This window comes from Dromiciops gliroides, chromosome 2, assembly GCF_019393635.1.
Source record: "Dromiciops gliroides isolate mDroGli1 chromosome 2, mDroGli1.pri, whole genome shotgun sequence".
Taxonomy (NCBI): Eukaryota; Metazoa; Chordata; class Mammalia; order Microbiotheria; family Microbiotheriidae; genus Dromiciops; species Dromiciops gliroides.
The window spans coordinates 571462886-571479258 of record NC_057862.1 but is presented as its reverse complement, the minus strand read 5'-3'; the positions used below and the strand labels follow the sequence as shown (position 1 = coordinate 571479258).

The 16373-nt window shown below is 39.6% G+C and overlaps 1 protein-coding gene across 6 annotated transcripts in view; it reads right to left on the bottom strand.

The window, feature by feature from the left end:
* The window catches only part of PAK5 (p21 (RAC1) activated kinase 5), a 317031-nt gene that overhangs the window by 112389 nt on the left and 188269 nt on the right, over positions 1 to 16373 (bottom strand). For all 6 annotated transcript variants that reach the window (XM_043986936.1, XM_043986938.1, XM_043986939.1 and 3 more), the window contains exon 2: positions 8615 to 8829. In XM_043986936.1, the coding sequence (XP_043842871.1) occupies positions 8615 to 8818 (204 nt within the window). In that variant the 5' untranslated portion in view covers positions 8819 to 8829. The remainder of the gene's footprint in view (positions 1 to 8614; positions 8830 to 16373) is intronic.

Genomic DNA, 16373 nt, shown 5'->3' with positions numbered 1-16373 from the left:
AAATCTGATCATACCTTTATACCCTGTGAGACCATTGCTAAGACTTTATCACAAATATGTCATAACAAGGGGAAAAAAACCCTTCTGTACAAAAGTATACATAAATGTTGTTTAATGATAGCAAAAAATTGGAGGCCCAACAAGTGGAGAATGGCTAAACAAATTATATTAATGAAGTAAGGAATAAATAAATTCATATGAAAAATTATTAAGTTCCTGGTGTTGTAAAAAGATAAATATGAAGCAAATGAGGAATTATGTAAAGATCTATATCAAGTGATAGAAAATGAGATCGGCAGAACCAGAATTGTGAGTGTGTTTATCAGGGAAAGGCAAGAAAGAAAATAAGGAAGGAGAACAGAGGGAGGGAGAAGAGAGGAACGTAGGAAAGAGGGAAGGGCCATACCTGAAAAAGAACAGTGCAAAAGCATTTTTTTTTTCCTGTTTGCTTGTTGTTGCTTAATTTGGTCCTAAATCGTGAATTGCTATGGGTTATATGTAATGTTACTTTTTATTTTGTGTGTTTGATGATTTTTGTGGCTGGTTACTGTTTAAAATAAAACTTTTTTTTTTTTAAAGAATGACTACATTTTGAATGCCAGAGGGCAGCAGAAAAAAAGAAAATTAGGTTTGTGAATAAAAATCCAAGGCTTTTTTTTAAGCCAAGTGAAAAGGCAATTTAATAAATTTAGAACAATAATGACAATACTTTGTCTTCTATGTCATACTGGCTTTCACCTTTCTAAAATCAACAAATTTGCTTTTTGCCTTTTATAACTGTAGCAGTTTGATCAAGAGAGTTGTCTTATTAACTTGATTCACATATAAGAAAGGAAAGCTTTGTTTAGGCCTTTTGTTTATACTTTCTTCTGTAGGATATCTGTAAAAGCACTTTGCAGAACTTAAAACACCATATAAATGCTATTATAATTATTGTTGGTTTTGTTATTTTTATAAATTCCATTCAATAAACATTTATTAGGCACCTACTATGTACCAGACACTGTGCTAAACACTGGGAATGAATACAAAAAGAAGCAAAACACAGTCCCTGTCCTCAAAGAGCTTACAATCTAGTGAGGGAGACAACATGCAAACAAATAAATACCAGCAAGCTATATGCAGGACTAATAGGAAATCATTAACAAAGGGAAGGCATTGGAACTAAGAGGGGTTAGGGGAGGCTTCCTGTAGGAGGTGGGGTTTTAGTTGGGACTTAAAGGAAGCCAGGGAAGTTCCCAATCAGAGCAGAGAAGAGAGTCTTCCAGGCACAATTGTCCAGGGACAAGACTTGAGGCAGGCAGACCCGCCAGCAGGCTCCCGAAGTAATAGAGGTGAAGCATACTCAACCTTTGGCCCAAGATTGGGTCACTGGATCTCAACTTCCTGGCCCCAGCCTTAGAAAGTGGAATAACCTCTCAGCCCCAGAGATGGCAGCTGTAGTGAAGAAGGTGACCTGTGACCTGAATAGTGAGAATTCCCGAACCTCAGATTCTTAAATGGAAGCAAAGAATTTACTGGTCAGAGTGATTCTGACATCCAGCTCTCGGGCATTTTCTGGGTAGTGTCATCCTATGTTAGAGAGCTCTGAAATCCCGAGAGAGAGAGAGAGAGAGAGAGAGAGAGAGAGAGAGAGAGAGAGAGAGAGAGAGAGAGAGAGAGAGAGAGAGAGAGAAGGGGATGTTCCTAGGGGCAAACAGCTTCCCAAAAGCAGTCAGAGGTGGGGCTAAGTCACAATATAGAGAAACAAAAGATTTGAACTTTGCCCTCCACTTGGGGTTATTTATCTCAAATGGGAGAATATTTGTAAAAAGTGCTGAGCACAGTATTTGGCACAGTAGTCACCATATAAATGCTTATTCCCCTGAGAGCTGGTGGGTGGAAAGCCAAATCCTCCCACTGCCTTCCTGTATAGACGGTAGAAACTAGAAATTTTGAGCTTAGTCCATTCTGCTCTTCTTGGTTTCAACTCTACAAAATAAAGATGTGCCTCCCCCCATGCCTTGGGTTATTTGGACACTGTAGCTTCATTGCAAAGTGTGTTTTCTTTCCAGGGAAGCCAAGGCCTGAATGCTTATATCATCTCTGGGTTGAAATAGTACTCACGGGAATAGTACTACTAGCAATCCCAAGTTAATTTTCCTTCTGAGGGGAGTCCAATATTGGTATGGATTACTTTAGGACTATGGGGAAAGGTGGGCTTACCAGAAGGGGAAGATAATTATATCAATTATTATTTTTTGGAGGGAGGCAGGGCAATGAGGGTTAAGTGACTTGCCCAGGGTCACACAGCTAGTAAGTGTCAAGTGTTTGAGTCTGGATTTGAACTCAGGTCCTCCTGAATCCAGGGCTGGTGCTTTATCCATTGCGCCACTTAGCTGTCCCCGATAATCGTATCAGTTCTTTACAGGCTACTATGAATCCTTTATGTGTTTTACATTTTCTGTGAGGTGGAATAAAGTCGGTCCCATGCTGTGTGTGTGTGTGTGTGTGTGTGTGCGTGCGCGCGCTGTGAAAACCTCTGAGGACACAAATTTCTTTTGAAGGTATATTCTGAGATTTCCCAGAGGAAACAATATATATGCCAAAGAAAGAGTGATTTGGGAAAACAGCACCTCCACCATTTATTCAAGCACCATAGCAGGAATCTCTCAAATGCTAGAAAACTAGTGCATTAAAATGCTACAGAGATATATTTGGAAAGAACAACACTAGTGCTCCTTTTGACCATAAAACTCATCTTGAGAATTCCTAATCAAAAGGTTACATCATTTATCTTATCAGTGAAACTGGCTGATAGTGGAGCCATCATCTCCTGCCCATCCACTTAGAGGAACCTGTTCCTGCAGGCATCCTGATTTCACTGATTTTTTTAATGGCTCCATATCCCTCAGAAGCACTTTCATTTCTTAGAAGCACTTTTTGTTCCTGTGGTCCCTTTGCTTTCTGACAGTCAGTGGATACAGAGTTGAGAAAATGAAGCAACTATATTATTTGTCTATTACCTAAAGATACAGAAGAAGTGGCCTAATGTGTTCTACTTTCCACAACCAGGGTTTGTATTATGTTTGTTTATTTGGGTTTTTGTTTGTTTGTTTGTTTTTTTAGTGTGGCAATTGGGGTTAATTGACTTGCCCAGGGTCACACAGCAAGTAAGTGTTAAGTGTCTGAGGCCAGATTTGAACCCAGGTACTCCTGACTCCAGGGCTAGTGCTCTATCCACTGCACCACCTAGTTGCCCCAGTTTGTTTGTTTTAAGGATAGTAGACTAGCAAAGACCCTTATTAAAATCCATTCTGGACTCTGCCTTATTAACCCATTTTGTCTTGTCTCCTTGGGTATCTTTTCTTTCTTTTTCATATTAAAAAAGTACTAATGATGTCTTTTGTCTTAATATCAGAATCATTTCTGAATATATCCCCTAACCCCTTGAACTGAACCCTCTCTTGTGACAAAGGATTTTGTTTCCTTTTAATTTTCTTTCCATTTACAAGATTGAAATTAATATGTCCATTGTCTTAATTCTGCTGACTTCACTCTGTCTCAGTTTGCACAGATCTTTCCATGCTTCTCTGAATTTTCATGTGGGTCTTTTCTTATTGCACAACAGAATTGCATCACACCGATATTTCCTAGATGATGGGCACCCACTTAACTTCAAAATCTTTGCTACCACAAAAGTGCTGTTCTGAGTATTTTGGTATATATGGGAATATTTCTGCTTTTGATCTTCTTTCATATATGCCCAGAAGTAGGATCAAAGGGGATGTACCCAGTAGTAGGATCAAAAGGCATGAATAATTCAGTCATTTTCTCACATCATTCCAAATTGTTTTCCAGGATGGCTGTGTTTGGTTTAAGGATTTTTATTTGAAGTTCTTCATCTAAGCAAACACAAGGAAGTTTTGGATGGAAGGAACGAAGGAAGGAAAGGAAAGAGGGAGGGAGGGAGGGAAGGAGGGAGAGGGAAAGAGAGAGAGAGAGAGAGAGAGAGAGAGAGAGAGAGAGAGAGAGAGAGAGAGAGAGAGAGAGAGAGAGAGAGAGAGAGAAACACTTGTTTTTCTGTAGGTAATTAGTTTGATAAAGTAGATAAGCAATTCTACCAGTTGTCTGACACAGGAATACGGGAATATAGTACATCATTTACTTAAACAATTTCCCCCTCATTCTAATCAGCTAAAGAATGGAAAGGGGATGAAAGTGAAAGAAATATATGAGTCAATTGTTTCTAGTGGACAATAGCCACCTTGGGGACCAAAGCATAAGGAAAACATCACTCTCCTATCCCTTCCTCCCCCGTCCAAGGTTACTACATTCAATTGCTTTGCTAAAACCAAAATATTTGACTAACCAGAACACAACAACACTCAAGTATAAAAACTAGTAGAAGCCTGAGATAAATGTTTGAAGCCTGCGGAAAATCAAATTCCTATTTCATGAGAGCTACACAGGGCAGTGGTTGGGGGGGGATAATGGGCTTTGGAAAGAATGGGAAGATTCGTGCAGTCAAGAAACATTTTTTCCTCTCCCTATATAAATGTATACATTTAGGTGGAAGGCCAACAAATATCCACAGACCAGCAGGTTAACTGGGCCCATAGGCAGTACAGCTTAACTAGCCACATCCCTCACAGATATAGCATATTTTCAGGACAAACCACACTCACATGAATTCTAACATCTGGGATTCTTAGAATAATGAGGAGCATTTTTCATTCCATTCTTCTTCCAGTCTTTTTGTTAGGCTGTCAGTGGAACCTAGGAACTGTCTGGTAAGCGCCATAATGGTAGACTTTAACTGGGACCTCTTTTGGTGATTACAGACCATAGGGCAGATGTGGGCACAGCAGTCTACAGTCAGATAGGGCAGCTGCTAAGCTTACTTAACCCAGGTATCAGAGTATTCATGTGTATATCGAGATGAATCAGCAGGGCAAAAAGGAGACGAATCTTCCTATGTGTGTGCAGGGGGATCTGAACATTCTCACTTTTCTGTGAGCCTCTTTCAACATCTGGCAGAGTCAGCAAGAGACTTCCCCATTCCTTCCTTTTACTTCCAACATTTTCATGGTCAGCAGGATCTCATCCATTGCTATGTGGTAAAGTCAGCTACAGGAAGTTATGGTATTCATAAAGGTACTTGGGTAAGGCAGAATGAAGTGCAGGCTTTCTTAACTCTTTTCAAGTTGACAGCCTTTTGAGTGACTTCACAGAAACGAACCTGGCCTCTAATCTCATACCTCAAATTGATAAGAAAATGGACCTCTGTGACTCACTTCTTTGCACCCCTACATCTATGGTATCTGTTCCATTTATCTGACAACAGCTACACCTGGGCCAGCAAGTATGGAGAGAGAGAGAGAGAGAGAGAGAGAGAGAGAGAGAGAGAGAGAGAGAGAGAGAGAGAGAGAGAGAGAGAGGAGTTGAGGGTGTCAGCATCTGTGGGGATGGGATAGAAGACTACACCCTAAGTTGGGAAGGATAAAAAGATTAAGAGGTTTGGATGTTCCTAGATCTAGACCTGGGAATTAAACACTCACTCACAGCTTTGGAGAAAGAATCTAGGTTGAGGAAGTCTTTTAAATGAGAGTGAGAGGAAAGGAAGTAGAAATGCTTATTATAGATGATTTTTCAGAGTTTAGCTGAGAAAATGAGGAGAGATATAGGATGACATAGAGCAAAGATGGTAAGCTTTACTGAGGGTTTATTTTTTTAAAGGATGGGGAAGACTTGAGTGTGTTTGTAAGAAGCAGGAAAGAAGCCAGCAGACAGTAAAAGATTGAAGATTAGAGAGAAAGTTGGCAGGCTAGTGGAGGCAATCTGGAATAGAGGAGATGGGATTTAAGGTGTAAGTATCAGTTATCTTTGGTAAGGAGAGGGCAAATTCTTCATCACACTGGAATAAAAGAAGAGATAATGAAGGGTGATGTCAGTAGGACATGAAATAAGGAGAACAGGAGAAGAGGGAAGTCTTGGTAAATGACCTCTTTTACTTGTGTGAGAAAATAATGGGATTTGGCAGATACTTAAAAACCCACCTGGAGATTAATCTCATCTGATTGAATTAAGTGAGAGTGATTGACTTTGCTGATTAGCCTACTTCAGGTTAATTAGATTGTAACCACACCTGGCTGGCCCTTAAAGAGGTATTGTTTTCAGAAGCTAAGGACTTTGAACTCAACTTGAGACCACCTTCAAGTCCAGTGAACCAACGGATTTGGATGTCGCCTACCAATCAGCTTGAAGCAGTGTGTAAGTCCCGCCTCTGCTCCAGACCTATAAAAACTTCCACACTCAGTTTGAGAGGAATCTGAGCTTTTATATGCAATCATTTATTTTCACTGAATATCTCTTTGAAACAACAACAAAAAAAGTCTTTTTAATACCAAATATTCTCTTGGTGGTAGTGTATATCTCTGATTCACAGAGTACTATAGTCCACAAAGAAAAGAAAGCATTACTCAGTGGGCAAAATAAAGGGGTATGGCAATACACAGCAATTGAAGAAGAACAAAGGAAAACCGGATCAAAAAGACGGCATCACATTAATGCACTGTTGGTGGAGCTATGAACTTATCCAACCATTCTAGAGAGCAATTTGGAACAATGCCCCAAAGGCTTTAAAATTGTGCATCCCCTCGATCCAGCAATACCACTAGTGGGTCTATATCCCAAAGAGATCTTCAAAAAAGGAAAAGGACCCACATGTACAAAAATATTTATAGCCGGTCTTTTTGTGGTAGCAAAGAATTGGAAATTCAGGGGATGCCCATCAACTGGGGAATGGCTAAACAAGTTGTGATATATGACTGTAATGGAATACTATTGTGCTGTAAGAAACGATGAGCAGGTGGATTTTAGAAAAACCTGGAAAGACTTACATGAATTGATGCTGAGTGAAATGAGCAGAACCAAGAGAACATTGTACACAGTATGAAAAAACATTGTGTGATGTTCAATTTGATTCTTCTGAGCAATAAGACAATGCCAAAAGACTGATAGTGGAAAATTCTCTCCACATTCAGATAAAGAACTGAGGAATCTGCATGGAGATCGAAGCATACTATTTTCAATTCTGTTGTTGCTTTTTTGTTATTGTTCTTGTTTATTCTTTCTTGCATTTTTTTTCTTTTTGTTCTGATCCTTCTCTTATAGCATGACTAATGTGGAAATATGTTTAACATGATTGTAATGTATAAACTATATCAGATTGCTTGCTGGCCTCGGGATGGGAAGGGAAGGGAGGGTGGGAGAGAAATTTGGAACTCAAAAATATATCTTTACATGTAATTGGAAAACAAATTTAAAATTATATTAAATTTTTAAAAAGATGGCACTGAAGAAACAATATCCTACTTGAAAAAGGAGATGGGCCAATCATATGGTGAGAAGAAGACCATTGCACAAACCAGATGTTACACTGGGAACCTTAAGATATCCCCTCCCACCCAGAAAAGTGAGGAAGGCCCCTGATATGTTAGGTGAACCTTTTGAGGTAAACCTATGGGAGGAAATGCAAGAGTTGTCTGAGAAAGGCAGTCTTGAATGGGTTCCAATCTGCATCCTTGAGAACACCCATATTAATGTGATTGCATGCCATTTGAATATTAAGTATAATTATTTATTAAACAATTCCTAACTATAGCATAGCAAATTTTTTATCTCCCAGATAAGCCTGCTACACAGAATGAATAAATATGTGACTATATAGTGTCCCAAGTCTTAAAATACAGTTTTGGGGGCAGCTAGGTGGCACAGTGGATAAAGCATCAGCCCTAGATTTAGGAGAACCTGAGTTCAAATCAGGCCTCAGACACTTGACACTTACTAGCTGTGTGACCTCGGGCAAGTCATTTAACCCTCACTGCCCCACAAAAACAAACAAGAAAAACCCCAAATACAGTTTTAAACTTTGATAGTTTATGTATGTCTGTATTTATGTATGCATATTTATGTATGTGTGTATATATGCACTACATAAATATATACATATAACCAATATTCATTAAATAATGGGTTAATAACCACCATAAGTTTGAGAAGCTATGCTTAATGAAGTCAGTTTTTAAACCACCACTTGAAGAGTACACATACCTATTTTACGACTATATCTTAAGGGGCTGAAGAGGATATTAAACTGCTCACCACTACGGGGGAGGGATTTATTCATATTTTGTTTTATAAATTGAATCTTTTTTTATTTATGGAATGATTGTTAGTAAATTACAGAAGTTTCTTAGTATCATACATAATGGAGCCATTCAAAGGGGCATCACTTCCCATGTTTATACTTTGCTCCTAAATGTGCCAAGGATCTTTGAATTCAGCATTGTAAGGAATTCCCAGTGTGGGAACTCCCTCTACTAATAATACAAAGAGTAAACCATCTGTGCCTAAGTAGATAGGGCACACAGTTTAAGTGACTTGATCAGAGTTATACAGCCAGGAAATATCAGAGGCAGCATTTGAACCCCGGTCTTCCTGACTCCAAGCTGAGAGCCCTTTCTACTGTGCTGAGCTGCCTCCCAGATGTCCCTAAATAGAGTTGCTAAAATTAAACACAAGCAGAGAAATGAAATCTTAAGCCAAATGGAGACTACCACTACCACAGTACCTTCATGGGAGCAAGTTGAATGGGTGTGATGCATGAAGGGTCCACCATGGGCTTGGGTCGATTGGCTGTGTCTGCCAGCAAGCTGTGCCACTGTTGTGGGAGTCCTGTGAACTTCTGTTCTCGGGGATCGAACCCAGTGTGAACCCTGTGCTCAAAATTAGAAGGTCCGGAGATTTCAAGCCTTTTCTTTTTCTTGCCAAACATGATGGAAAACCCTAGAAAAATGAAGCAGAGGAGAAGCCATTGTTTCCCGCCATCATATACCACAGCAAAGGCCACTTGTTGGACTGTTAGCCATCATTTTTATACCCTAGAGAGATTATGTAGAAATTATATATTATAACATATTGTATGTGAGTATATAATAGACTAGACATAATCCATTCCCTAGCTAAAGGAAAGAAAGAAGCAAATATTTAGTAAGCTCCTATAGGCCAGGTAAAATCACTTCACAAATATTATCTGATTTAATCCTTATGACAACCCTGGGAGGTAGGTGCTGTGATTATCAACCCCATTTTACAGAGGAGGAAATTGAGGCAAACAGAGGCTAACTGACTTGCCCGGGGTCACAGCGCTATTAAGTATCCGAGGCCAAATTTGAACTCTTTTTTTTTTCCCTGACTCCAGGCTCAGCTCTCTATCCACCGGGCCACTTCACTGCCTCTGAAAAGGGGCAGCTGAAGAGGGTTGAATCTTCTGAGAAATGCGGGCCTGCTAGTGAATCTTGCAACGGTTATACCCAAAAAGTATCCAGGGACAGGGGGAGCCTGTGAAATAAGAAGAGTTTGCTCTCTGACCCCTTCTTTCAGGTTCTCTTTGTAATTGCTTATCCCACATCTGTTGGCCCCCACCACTTTATTGTCCCCTAAACTTCTCAAGGCCATCAACCTATCAACAATATTTCACCTGAGCCACATCCTTTGGGTAGCACCCTGGATCTGTCCTCCTTACCTGCCCTCCTCAGGTCCCTTCTATCTTGGTATTTATCTGAAAAGCTAATTTCTACTGAGGTATTAATGCCACATAGAGTCTGAAATGCTCCTTCTTCCTGACAACACGTCTGGTATAGCAGTATAGCACAAAAGCTTTTAAAAAATACTTTAGCCGGGGCAGCTGGGTGGCGCAGTGGATAGAGTACCTGCCCTGGATTCAGGAGTACTTGAGTTCAAATCCGGCCTCAGACGCTTGACACTTCCTAGCTGTGTGACCCTGGGCAAGTCACTTAACCTCAGTTGCCTCACCAAAAAAAAAAAAAAAAAAAGAAATAAACAAAAAGAAAACAAAAAATACTTTAGCCGGGGCAGCTAGGTGGTGCATCGGATAAAGCACTGGCCCTGGATTCAGGAGGACTTGAGTTCAAATCCAACCTCAGACACTTGACAGTTACTAGCTGTGTGACCCTGGGCAAATCACTTAACCCTCATTGCCCTGCAAAAACAAAACAAACAAACAAAAAAAGTTGGCTGAATTGAATTAGATTAGATTAACTGAATATCCCTTGTTCTTCTGGTAAGTAAAATAGGCAACTGCCTACTTGTTAGTCTTTGAGAAGTAACAAAATGCCCTTTGCCCAAAAGTACCCACCTTCCCAGGTTGCTATAATGTCTGAATTTCACAAAATTAGTTGTGTCTTTAGGCTAAAGTATTTTTTGGTTTTATTTTTTGTTTTTGTTTTGTTTTGTTTTTTGCTGGGCAATGATGGTTAAGTGACTTGCCCAGGGTCACACAGCTAGTAACTGTCAAGTGTCTGAGGTCGGATTTGAACTCAGGTCCTCCTGAATCCAGGGCCAGTGCTTTATCCAATGCTCCACCCAGCTGCCCCCTGTGAGGGTCAAATTTAATATAGGGAGGGGCAGCTAGGTGGCACAGTGGATAGAGCACCGGCCCTGGATTCAGGAGGACCTGAGTTCAAATCCGGCCTCAGACACTTAACACTTAACTTGCTGTGTGACCCTGGGCAAGTCACTTAACCCCAATTGCCTCAAAAAAAAAATTTAATATAGGGAGAGTTAATTGAGTGGCTCACCTTAATATTGGGGTCCCGGAAATAATGAGGGACCTCTAGGTCCAAAGCTCCCTCTCCCCGAACTACCTTTATAATCTTACCACACCCCTCAGCCAACATTTATTAAGTTTGTACTTCCTGTATGGAAAGCACCATTCTAGGGACCCAAACATAAATGACACGAGCTCTGGCCCCAGTCTAAGAGGAATAGAGCATGTGCACAAACAGGTAAACTACTAGGGGAGAGGGGGTAGCTAGGTGGTGTAGTGGATAAAGGACTGGCCCTGGATTCAGGAAGACCTGAGTTCAAATTTGACCTCAGACACTTAACACTTACTAGCTGTGTGACCCTGGGCAAGTCACTTAACCCTCATTGCCCCACCAAAAAAAAAAGTAAAACAGGTTAATTCTGATTATATAAAAATCAAAATACTAGGGGAGAATATAATGGGAGTAGGTACAGAGGAATTAGAGAATTCTTCAAGGAGGAGGTGGTACCTGAGTTGGACCTCAAAGGAAAAAGAATTTCAATAATAATAATAGTTATTGTTATACATAATAATTATTATAAATAGCATTTGCTTAGCATTTTACATTATATCTTATTTTATCCTCATAACAACCCTGTGAGATAGGTGCTATAATTATTCTCATTTTACAGGTTAGTAAACAAAGGCAGAAAGGGGTCAAGTGATTTGCCCAGAATCACAAAGTTAATAAGTATCTGAAGTAAGATTTGAACTCAGAGATTTTTGCTGACTTTGGGCTCTGAGATCTCTTCACTCTACCACATAGCTGCTCACTAGGGAGAAGTGAAAAGGGAATGCAATCTAGGCATACTAGATAACTTGCACTGAACATAAAATGGTCAGAAAAGACAGGACAAGATTAGGAAATAGCTATTAGAACATTTTGGTTGGAAGATAAAGCGTATGAGAGGAATGATGTGAAATCAGGCAAGTAAGGCAAGTTAGAACCAAATTGGGAGGGATACTGAGATAGGCCAGTACTTTAACAAGACTGGGAAGCTAGCTAGGGGACACAGCGGATCGAGAGTAGGGCCTAGAATCACAAAGATCTGAGTTCAAATCAAATCTCAGATACTTACTAGCTGTGTGATCCTGGTGAAGTAACTTAACCCCATTTGCCTCTGTTTCCTCACCTGTATAATGAGCTAGAGACAGAAATGGCAAACCACTCTCACATCGTTACCAAGAAAACCCCAAGTGGGATCACAAAGAGTTGGATACAATTGAAACAACTCAACAACAATAACAGTAATATGATTATTATGGCAAACATGAAGAAATATATTTTTAAAATAGAGACCAATTAAGAAGTTATTTTAAAAGCTGGTGAGGAGAGCATACAAATGATACTGTGGGGTTAGAATGAGCAGGACTTGCCCTGGATTAGATATGGGAGGCAAGATACAGGAAAGAGTAGAAGAAAATGACAATTTGGGAGTTTTCAAACCCAGCTGCCTGAAAGAATGGTGATGCCAATAAACAAAAACAGGAAATTTGAAAGTTTGGACAGTTATTAGATCATGAACTTAGAATCAGAAGAGCCTTCACAAGCCATCAAGTGCAAATCCCTCATTAACCAGAATCAGGAAATTGAGGTCCAGAGAGATTCAGAGGTTAGGCAAGTAGTATGTGACAAAATTAGTGTTTGAACTGCAAATTCAGCACTCTTTCTACTATCCATGCCAAAGGTAACAATGTTTATATATGGCTGTCTATTTACAAAACAATTTCTACATAATCATCTTGCTTGATCAGACATCAGGGTTAGAACAGGAGAAGTGACTAGTGACCTTTGTGCAACTGATAAGCATCAGAAACAGGACTCAAAGTCAGACTTTATCAAAGTCCAAGGTTTATTCCACTGCACCATGCTCCTCCCTAAAGAAAACATTTTAAATTATTTGAATAAATTTGAAATTATAGTAAACTAAATCACCAGGACAGCAATAATCACTTTAAAAGCATTTTTAACGAGGTTGTTTGTGTATATTTACCTGAGAACAAATGCTAAGGAAATGATAGGCCAAATATATATAAGTCTTGAGTTGAAACAGTTCAATCTTCTATTTCTGATTGTGAGTTTCTCCTGCTGGTTGTAGTGCCAATCAAGTTAAGGTGTATAAAGAAAATCTCAATGAGAAAATAATACCGCTGGAGTATTTAAAATAGGAGTTAGAAAAGGTAAAGCTCAGGGAGAATTAATCTGCCTACACAGCCTCTAGCAATATCGTATAATGGTGATATGAATAGTAACAAAACATTTCTGCATGTCTAAGGGTGAGTTAAAGGGTTGTAAGATGAAATGATTTAAAAAGAAAAATGGAAAATTGTTCCTTCTCCCAAAACGACATTTGTCTGATGCATTCGCTAAGTGGAAACCTAAAATTCCCTGGGTAATAAATTTTTTTAAGAATAGAGTCCCCCCTCCCCCAAGTCTAGTAAGTATGAGAATCTAACTGTACTCCATCTTGATCAGACCACAGTTGGAGTGTCTGGTTAACATCTGGGTACCATCTAGAATATCTAGAGAGGGGTGAACACCATGGTGAGTGGTCCTGGCTTCATATATTACAACGATCAATCCCAAAAAACTCTTGACATTTAGTCTGGAAAAAAGGAGACTTTACAGGGACTGTTTTTAAGTATCTAAAGGGCTTTCAAGAGGGATTAGATTTCTGGGGTCGCTAGGTGGCGCAGTAGATAGAGCACCGGCCCTGGATTCAGGAGGACCGGAGTTCAAATCCGACTTCAGACACTTAACACTTACTAGCTACGTGACCCTGGGCAAGTCACTTAACCCCAACTGCCTCACCAAAAAAAAAAAAAAGAGGGATTAGGGGGCAGCTAGGTGGCGCAGTGGATAGAGCACTGGCTCTGGAGTCAGGAGTACCTGAGTTCAAATCCGGCCTCAGACTCATAATACTTACTAGCTGTGTGACCCTGGGCAAGTCACTTAACCCCAATTGCCTCACTTAAAAAAAAAAAAAAAAAAGAGGGATTAGATTTCTTTTGTTTCAACTGTGGGCCCAATGTGTCAAAGTTAAAAAGAGAAAGATTTCTGATCAATGAAAGAAAAAATAAACAAAAACTTCCTGATAATAAGAACTATCCCAAAGAAGAATGCTTTTAGTTACATACGGTTCCATTTCGCATGAGGTCTTCAAGTAAAAAGGGATAAGCTCTTTGATGTTTATAAAGGGAATTTTTATTCAGGGATATGTTGGTCTTTGAGACCCCTTCTAAATCTGAGATTGTATTCTTCTGTGATGAAGTCAAAGAAGTTAAAGGCCTTTAGGGAAACCAATTTCTACCACCTGGTAGACACATGATGGATGGATGGATGAATGGATGGATGTATAATCGATGGGTGGATGATTATAGAAAGAGATAGAGATAGAGATATAAAGACAACACAAATACTAGGTAGTTTGTAAGCTCCCTGGGGGCAAGGGTTATGTTTTCTCTCTACATACTGGCACTTAATAAATGTTACAGAATAAATGAAGTGCTCTTGTAGGGCACGGTGCAGTGGGGCCTTGGTTCAGGAAGAGGTGAGTGTAAATCTGGCTTTATATACTTATGAGTGTGTGACTTTGGGCAAAGTCACACAACCTTGGTTTGTTTCAGTTTCCTCAAGTATAAAATGTAGATAATAACAGCCCCTACCTCCCAGTACTGTGAAGATCAAATGAGATATCTGTAAAGTGCTTAGCACAGTATCTGGCACATAGTAGGTACTAGATATGTGCTTATTCCTTTTCTTCCTTCCCTTTCTAAAAGAAAATTAAGATTCTTCCCGCAAATTACTTTCCTACTCATTTCTGGTTCACCTACGTTTGAATACTTTGCCAAACTTAACTGACATCACTTACCAATACCAAGCTCTTCCCAATAAAAATTGTTGCCACAAGAACTCAAATATATAAAGGGGGTACATATGGGGCAGCTAGGTGGTGCAATAGAGTCAGGAAGACCTGAGTTCAAATCTGATTTCAGATACTAGCTGTGTGCCCCTGGGCAAGTCACTTAACCCTATTTGCCTCAGTTTCCTCATCTGTAAAATGAGCTAGAGAAGGAAATGGCAAACCACCCCAATATCTTTGCCAAGAAAACTCAAAACAGGGCCACAAAGACTCAGATAAAAATGAAACCATTCAACAACAACAGGAAAACATTAGATCTTTAGTGTTTTTCTCTGGGTATTTTTGGGGGAGGGGTCATCAGGAGTCTGCTGATGGCCACAGGTGGTAGAAGAAATCACTCTTTCCCCTGGGTTCTCTCAAGTCACTTGAGAATTCAATGCCCAGTTACTGACCATGAGAGTCTGCTGTAAGTATAAACTTTGGGCAGACCATCAGACTTTAGTTATGAAGCAGGAGCCTGATCAAGAGAATTGGTCATAAGCCTTCAGTACTCTTCAGAAACCCCTTCTAGCTAATCTAGTATCAATTGACATGCCACAGAAAGCCAAGGGCACAGTTTAGGGGACAGAGCATGAAAGCAGAAGACATAGTTTGCAGTCCCAGCTCTACCACACTCTTGCCATGTGACCTTCAGAGGCATCTCCATATACAGTGGATAGAGTGCTGAACATGAAACCACAAAGACCTGGGTTCAAATTTTGACTTTCTCACTTAAAAGTCATGTAGAGCCCAGGCAAATAACTTAAGGACTCAAAATTTCTGTTTCCTCATCTATAAAATGAGCTAACAATGGCACCTTCAAGGCTCAAATGGGAATTTTTAAAATCAATTTTTAAACCTTAAAGCACTATATAATTGGCGTTTATTATTTGTTACTCAAAACTTATTTCAGCCTTAATTTCCTCAAAGAAATGGGATGATAAAATGTGTACTACCTACTACATAGCATTGATGTGAGGAGCTAATTAAAAATTCATTAAAAAGAGAAAATGAATATAAAGCACTCTGCAAACCTTAAAACATCACACACACACACACACACACACACACACACACACACACACCACACTGAACTGTAGTGAATCCATATTCACTACAGCATTTCTCCACTGCCTCTTGGTGACACACAAGTGATCTGTGCTGGCAAAACATATCCCTCATTCAAGGACTTACCTGAGTTGACAGAAGCTCCTCTCCTTAAAGTTGCCCATTGGGTGACTTTTGTCCAGTCATATCCCACTCTCAAAAACTATACAGTGAGGAGGTGAAGGCATTGCTCTGCCAGTGGCAGAGCCAGAATGCCATCCTATGTCCTCTAACACCAAATCTAGTAACCTTTCTGCTATACCCTTCTACCTCCCTAAGACACTCAGTAATAGATTTTGAAATATTTTGACCTGATGCATTTTTATTCAAACCTATGAAAAAAATTTATGAGATAATTGAAGACATCCATGTTTTCAATAGTTTATTTTACTTGAAAAAAAAAAGAATAGTTCTGAACATTAATTAAGCCATCTCATGTGATCACAGGCAGCAAGGTGGTATCACTATACCTGGAGTCATGAAGACCTAAGTACAAATCTAGCCTCAGACACTTAATAGAAAGCAAGCCACTTCACTTCTGTCAGACTCAGTTTCCTCAACTGCAAAATGGGGATAATAGCTATAATATATCTATCTATCTATATCTATATCTATATCTATATCTATATCTATATATCTATATATCTATAATAGCTACACCTACCTCCCAGGGTTGTGGTGAGGATCAAATGAGACATTATTTGTAAAACACT